Source organism: Coptis chinensis, chromosome 7, assembly GCF_015680905.1.
Source record: "Coptis chinensis isolate HL-2020 chromosome 7, ASM1568090v1, whole genome shotgun sequence".
NCBI lineage: Eukaryota > Viridiplantae > Streptophyta > Magnoliopsida > Ranunculales > Ranunculaceae > Coptis > Coptis chinensis.
In genome coordinates, this window is record NC_141462.1 from 64,959,012 (window position 1) to 64,967,346 (window position 8,335).

An 8,335-nucleotide genomic window follows, 5' to 3' on the forward strand; every position below is an offset into this window, starting at 1 on the left:
TGGTTTTCTTTTTTTTGTTGGCTGTTGATTGAGGAGAATGGAAAAAAAATGTGAAGGTATTAATGGGTGTTGAACTGTGAAGAAGGAATGGTGCCGTAGTTAGGCTTGAAAAATTTCGGAGAAACAAGGTTTTTGGTGTACAGGACGATTATTTCGGTTTTTCGGTTTCTTGACCAACTTTTCGATATTGTTCTAGTAGTGTTGTTCTGTTAGTTTACCTTCTGTATGGCCATCTCCATTACGACAGCTCGAGGATAAGTTCACAAACGGTTGAACATGATGACCGAACGAAAAATTCATGCCGAACTATGTTATGGAGAGTTGTTTGATAACAATGCCATAAACGGATTTTTTTTTTAACAAGAATGCGAAAATCAGGGTTGGGACTGTCTCTTGTATTCTAAGGGTGACAAATGTCCTGAAGATATATTGTTTGATGTTTTTATGATTGTCGAATTGATTATGAGAAGGCGAGCGGCCTTGGAAAATGGAGTTGTATTGGGATAATCCGAGTTTATTATCATAACTGATTTTCTGGTAGAAAAATTTGGACTCAGCTCACAGTTCCACATTTTCTTAAAAACTAGTTTTGATCACTCATGTACTTGATTGTCTATTATGGTTTTATCTCTTTTATTTTTAGGCAGAGACAAATCTGGTATTCCGTGCAACAATGAAACTATTGATTTAACTTATTATTATTATTATCATTATTATTATTATTATTATTTATTATTTAATTTTTAATTTTTATTTTTCAGTCATGTCATTTGTACATGTGACTCTTACATTCCACTCTAGCACCTTTTCTCTGTCTTTTTAGAGACGTATCACTCTACAGATTGAGCACATGACAAATATTTAGTCATTGTAGTAATTATTGATCCTTATAAATCATCACTCTTATTTTTTTGTTAAGGATATAAATTCTACAGATTTTTAGTTGATGTAATTTTGCACGATTTAAGGTAATATCCCTCCTTTTCTCTCGATTATTTCAATTATGGTAAGCTTTCAAGTTATTTTATTTAGTCATTGAGGACAATGCCTAATTTAGTTAGGGGGTGAGAATTAAAATTTTGCAATATTTTAATTACAATATTTGGAAAGTTTATATGTGAATTATGGTGATTCTAGGTGAAAAGTATATTTTTATCGCTTAAACCGCTAATGAAATAGGAAATTATAAGTCATGACCCGTGGATTAGTAAGACTTTTAGACTAAGTTTCTATTACTAGAAATAGATCTCACTGATAAAAGTCTTAGTCTAGAGTAAGTTCATATAATACACCACTAGAGGAATTTCAAATGGAAAAGCAACTTAAACTTCTACCAAACTAGATGATTAGTATAGAGACTTGACCTGTGAGACTTGAGCCTTTCAATTTTAATTTCTTGGAGAGTCTTTATGTAAATCTGAGTCCAAGTTGACTCAACCATTTTTCAGTGCTTAAATTCGTTGTGTAGTCTCATTTATTCTTGATTTGGTCAATCACTAGGTGGCATCAACTGGGGAGATAGCCATTAGGTCTTGTAGTCTATTCAAAGCGGAATATCATACTGATAAGTCAAGTAGTGAACCAATCAGCCTTTATCCCACCTAGTAGGATTATCATATTAACCACTTTTGAGCCTTATATATTAAACCTTTTATTCTTAAACCAATCATCTTAAACCCAACTCCAGATAAGGAGTATATCCCATATTATTAGCCTTATCCATATTTCTGAGGATTTCTAAAGACTAAAGAGAAAGCTAGAACGAAGAAGATTTTTGAATGAAATTTTACTAAAGTCAAATGAAGAAAATCATTCCTTTTGCTCAAAAAAAAAAAAAAAAAAAAAAAAAAAAAAAAGAAAATATATATATATATATATATATATAAATAATTGAGCAAAAGTAGTGATAGATGTCAAGTGTTGCAGTCTACAAGTGAAGAAAATTTCCAAGAAGGTCAAAAGCACAAAGTCTTTAGTATATTCTTAGAAATATTTGAATCCTTTTTACCCTTTTCTTGTTAACCTGTCCTAAGCCCCGTTTTAATACCCAGACTTATCACTAAAGTATGATATGAAGTGTAGAATAGGTGAGAGGATGCTAAAGTGAAGGACCCGACACTTCAAATGTGATTGACATTCTTTCCATGAGACTTTATTTATATATTTGCAAATTTCCGTCTTTCAGACTAAATATGTGGGATGCTCTACTTTTTACTCATTTCCCTGCATATGGAGGTAAAATATAAAACTTATCTGAGAGAGATTTTCTTGTGAGTGTATGAAATGGTGAGATTTGAAGTCGAAATACTAATCCAAAGGTGAGGTAGAAATTCCGTTGCTTGGAAAAGAGAAAGGAATTAAAATGGTTAAAAATGAATAAGCTCTAGTTAGGATGATTAGTCAGTCTTTTCTATCTTTAAGAACAGAACCTTAGCCTAATGTTTTATGATCATGGATATGATAAGTAATAACTTTTTGATTTAGACATTTTAACTGAAAAAGTTGTTTTCTCTAGATTTCACCATAGTTCATATGTAAAATTGATTTTGTGGGTATATCAACTGAAAACCCTCACGAGGCTATAACTCGTCCTTTAAGGGTAACTTAAAGGTTTAAGGCCTTGTTGCATATGGTAAATGCAACCATGATGCCTCAAGAAAAGTGAGTTAGTTTATTATTTAATTAGTATTGTTAGCTTTGAACACTTCTCTAGTATAACATATATTTGCTAAGAGACTAGCAAAATGCTAGTTGGGGGTTGTGATAAGTGTTCAAAAGTAATGATTTATAACCCCAATTATGTGTATGTTAGTCTCCATTTTATATTTAAATATTCTAATATGATGCAATTTGAGTTTTTGCAGGTCAAAGAACCTAAATGTGAAATATGGAGGGAAAGAAGTCAAACAAGTCAAAAAGGAGTCATTGGGAATTACAAGCTAAAGGCCTAGGGCAAAAATGTCATATTTGTCTCCATAAGTGCCAAGCCTAATGGGACTCTAAAAAGAGGATAATAATTGAGTTTAGAAGAGTCTTCAATCTGATCTCAAAGCCTTAATTTCGACTTCATAGGAAGATGAGATCAACATGGAAAAGAAGTCGACTTTCACAAGAATTAGGAAACCGAAAGTCGTCCGAAGTCGCAATTGGGAAATAGCCTGTAGGGCAAAGTAGGCCACGTCCAACTTTGGTCCAACCGAATTTAACTTTTCCAGGATTGCTTCTAGAAAGATTACAGAGAGTTTGACACCAAATAAACATAGGATTCGGATCTCTATCCGCACGAGCATGTAAGCCAATATATAAGGCACAAAACCTCAGTTTACAATCATCTAGGAAATTTAGTTTTGCATCTTAGATCTAGAATTAAGAGAGAAGAAAGTTCAGACCTTTTCACCATTAATAGCTATAAAGATTATTCCTTTTCATATTGTGTTCATAGCATAGTATGAGGGGCTAATCTCCCTTCTCTTGGGAGGGAGATGAAGCCTTTTTGTATGTTTTAGTTTAGTTCTTCTTCTATCATGTTTTAGTTTAAATCCCTCATTGAGTTTCTTCTTATTCGTCCATTGATCTAACGCCCCCCGTGGAGGTTAGGAGGTCTTAGGGTAATTCAAGATTGTGTAGAGCCAAATACCACAAACCCTAGATTCTTTTTTCTAGTTTTTAGTGTTCTAGTGTGATGATTGGATTCTTTATGGCACCTCAATTAGTTGTATGGTTAATGCCACATGTGGATTTTCCATGGCACCTAGAGTTGTATATTGAATGCCACTTAAAGCACAATTTGGTTAGATAGAAGATATCATTGGAGATTGAAGAAGTATTTGATGGAAAGATAGAAAGCACGTTGAAAGCCACATATTATCATCATGGTTATGAGCATAAGGTTTGTAGGTATGGTGAGTTTCTATTGGTGATTTATATTAAGCATGATAGGTAGATCTGTTAGACTAATTCTATGATTTTGGTGGATTCATCTCTCCCAAGATATTCTCTCTCTTGATTCATATTTATATATTTAATTTAGTTTATTTTATACATAGTTTAAATCTCAAATCAAATCAACCATATATTACTTATTACTTAGCCACATCTTTTACTTGCATCCATTAGAGTAATTTAGATTAGGAATTTCTATTACTATCAACTAATTACTTAGAGTAGGATTGATACCTTGCTAGCCACTATACTAATCAATATATATAATAGGCTAAGTAAGATTTGCAAAAGATACGTAACACAAACAACGACACAAATAATTACGTGTTGCGTGCTTTTTCAATAATGGGCCAACAACTGTGCCTACTGCTAAGGTTACTATGTGGATTGATTCCATCTGTCGAAAGAGCTAGTCATAGATTCCTTGGATCTGAAGCAAAAGTTGGCTACAACTTATTGATCTCTTTCCACGCAGGAGAATCAGCAGGATGACGCATTTGACCATCAATTACTTCTCTCTCATTTGCATGCCATACCAAATCTTTTGCTGTCTGAGCCGATTGAAACATCTTTACAAATCTTGGGATAGGTGAAAAGTACCACAATACTTTTGCAGGCGCTTTACCCTTGTTTTCTTGGTATCTTGACGCTCCACAAGTCGGACAAGTAGGTCTAGACTTGTACTCCTTACCTCTATAAAGTATACAATCATTGGGACATGCATGTATTTTCTCAGATCGCATTCCAAACATAGACAAAATATCTCTAGCGTTGGACATAGATTTTGGCAACTCATTAATTTTTGGAAGGGCTTTTCCGAACAACTTCAATAAAAGGCTAAAACTTTTGTCTAACCACCCGCTTCTTGCTTTCAAATTGAACATTTTGACAAGGAATGACAACTTTGTAAATGTTGTGCAACCTTTGTACAGAGGCTTCTCCGCATCTTCAAGCAACTTACAAAGCTTTTCAGGATCCCCAGTGAAATGCTCATATGCATCCTCAACCATTCTAGTTGTGTCTGCAAAATCATCAGGGGTCTCAAAATCTTGAGAAAGAGGTTGACATGTACTACCACTTCGCGGCTGATCACTAGGAGAATCTTCCCCATGCAATATCCATATTGTATAGGTTTCTTCAAAACCATTTTCATATAGATGATTTTTTATCTCCGCCAAAGTCTGGTGCTGATTATTCCCACAAACAGAGAATGGACATCTTATCCAATGAAGCATCTTCGGGCCTACACTCTTTTCAGCACATTTAAGAAAGTACAAGACCCCTACTTCGAATTCATTCGTTACTCTATCCATAGTCATCCAGGACCTATCCATTCTTATTCCTATTGCAAGTAAACAAAAACCTAAAACCCCATAAAGATAAGTCATTTTAAACACCGTAACCACAAAATAAAAACAAGCATGTAGCATACTACATGGAGCTACAGAAAAGTACAAAGAAAAGTTCAGAGAACGGAATGCAGAAAACAATACCTAGCAAGAATATTGGTTTCCACTCAAGTCCTTACACATACTATTATCAAGAACTCCAAGAGCTTTCCCAAGAATCTGCAAGACAAAGGAAGAATGTTTACAATAACTCTCAAGTTACTTACTGCAATTACTACTTTGGCAATCTCAAATCAAGCTTATGACTTAAAGTGGTCTAACAGTAGAGTTTAGAAATTTTGTCCCATACAAATTAAATGTCTCTTTTTGGTATCGAATTAAATTCCACTATCAAATTAAAAAAACAAAAGCCATTAGCATTTCTTTGCAGATCCACTTAATTGAAACAACAAAGGAAAAAAGGAAGAAAAAAAAAATATTGCAGAAGAGGACTTTTTTTACCACCGAACAATACTTTGCAGATACACAAATTAAATTGCAAGAAATTGAACAAGAAAGAATATAGAGAAAACCCATGTAAACCTCTTTCTCAGGATTTTGAAGAAAACGATTTTGAAGAAAGAATATAGAACCGAGAAATCAAAATCTATATGAAAATGTTAGATTTTGATTAACTTTGATTATCATGTCGTATAGATTTTGAAGAAAGAATATAGAGATACATTATAATCAAAATCAAAACAAACCATACATGAATTTCGAACCAGAATGAGAAACCCTTACCAGATAATCAGATGAAGCGAATTAATACATGAATCGAGAAGCAAATTAAAACATGAACAAGCTAAAAAGAATGCCCTGGGTTAGAGTGGTAGAAGTTGGAAAAAGTTGGAAAGGTTAAAAGTCGTAGAACTATAGAAGTTGTGGGGAGAGAATAGCGGGAATCCAATTTGAGTGAGTTTCGTATGTGTATTTTTTTTTTCTATTTTTTTTTCCGTGTATTTGACTATTTGGCATAAACCACGGTAGAAAGTGGAAAATTTATATACCACTATTTTTGTTTAAGGTAGTGGGGATGTGGAGTACTCTCATGCTGAAAAAAAAAAACTAACCATGGTATATGGCCCAACTTATCCCACGGTTTTCATGTAACTGTGGCATATACTAGTAAACCAATGACCAAAGAAGTTTCCGCCGTGGTATATAAGTATTTCCCACGGTCTTTGGAAGAACCGTGGTATAAACGTTCTTATTGACCGTGGTATACATGTCATTCTGTAGTAGTGAATTCACTTAGTACATACATTTTCACAACTTCATTAGTGGCCCAGGTGGTCTTAGAGCCATTTCATTTTCCAATAAACCAAGGTTCGAGTCTATACAGGTTATGTTTTTCAAAATTAAAATGTTTCTTTATTAGTTTAATATTAGATGTTATTTATATTTTTTATATAGTTAATAACTAGCAAGAAAAGATGTTGTGGTGTAATGGTAGAGATCCTAGCTTATTTAATAGTCACCCAAGGTTCGAGTTTTAGTACCAACAAATTAAAATTTTATAATTTCTAAAGTTAGTTATGGATCGGCGGCTCAGACTAAACCATCTGGGTTAAAATGGTTTACAAGAAAATTGGACGAGTTAATCGGGTTTGACCTGGGTCAATTGCTTAAACAATCTACTATGTGACCCAACCTGGTTTGGTGACCGGGTCACCAGTTTACCGGGTCAAACTGCGGGTTGGGCCGAGCCAGGTGTGATAACACTGGAAGGATCTGTATGCTTCACAACTATTTTTCATGATCATTTAGACATATGGGGCTAACGGAGAAAGTTAACTATATATGGACGAAAAAAAATAGCATTGATCTTCAACCATTATTCTCAGGTATACCTAAGTTTTGGCAAGATATGTGTGTAGTTGGCGTAAAAGAAGACATTGATAACAATGATAACTTGGACATTGCGATGAAAATTTTCATACACCAAGGAGATTAGTTGATGTATTATGACGTGAAGAGTCAGGACCTGAGTCAAATTGCAAATTTAAAAAGGGTAACTTCCTAAATCGGACGTTGACTTTATATTCAGGACAACTAAATCCGTTGAATATGGCAGAGATGATTTATTCCACTGCCGGACGTGGCCCCCACTTGCTGATATATTAAATACCTCTAATACCCTTCAAGGTATTAGTGTTTTGTTTTTAGAAAAAATGATATATCATTATACAAATTTACATATATACCCTTGAACATCTCCCACCCTCTTGCCACATCTCTTCCTACCTAGTACATCAAAAGTTATTTTCTCTCTCCTATTCCTACCCGAACAGGAAGTCTCTTCTTCTCTCTCAACAACTTACACTCCTGAGTATAAAGTCACCAACGAAAACCCCCTTTGTTCCGCCCAAATTCAATTCCAATTCCTTTCTCTCTCTTTTCTCCTACCATATTGACCAAATTGTATTGAAAATATTTGGGAGCTTCCCTATTGTCTTATATCTTAGTTTAGTTGTTGTGAAATGGAGTTCTTCTTGTATTGGAAATGTATGACTGGGTCTGCTTTTTATTTTTAATCAAAGATATATATGGTTTAGTTAATCCCATTATAAGTATATGGCAGAACAACATAGTTTTTATCAGTACAAAAGTATACCAAAAAAAAAGAAAGATGTGAATGCAACGGTAGAACACGGTAGTTCTAGTTTTTATTTGTTGTACAAATGTATACCTAGGTAAGAACAAATATGTGTATGCCCAAAACTCAATATCGAAAGAGAGAAGTCAAAACATGTTGTGGAGTATGATCTTGCCCATATATAAAGTACCAATATACAAACAAATCTAAGAAGCACCATGTGAGCAGCTTCAATAATTAGTACTGGAAAGCTATGATGTTGTTTAGAAAATGGTAATATGAGCAGAGGCATCAGAGATCAATTTATTTCCAAAAAGGGTTTATAATGTCTCAATGGTATTGTATGTTGTTTTAGTCTGGAAAATAGATCACGTGGTAAAGAAAGATATAAACGTTCAATTCGTGG

General features: G+C 34.0%; 1 protein-coding gene across 1 annotated transcript; it reads right to left on the reverse strand.

The window, feature by feature from the left end:
- Positions 1-4,388: 4,388 nt before the first annotated feature.
- On the reverse strand, positions 4,389-5,276 carry LOC147488415 (uncharacterized). Its single transcript, XM_086574371.1, has one exon. The coding sequence runs from the start codon at positions 5,274-5,276 to the stop codon at positions 4,389-4,391; it is 888 nt and encodes a 295-aa protein (XP_086430497.1).
- Between the last annotated feature and the right edge of the window lie 3,059 nt (positions 5,277-8,335).

Bases quoted from the DNA above. Each gene is read 5' to 3' on its own strand.
- LOC147488415 (XM_086574371.1), bottom strand. From the start codon at position 5,276: ATGGATAGGTCCTGGATGACTATGGATAGAGTAACGAATGAATTCGAA.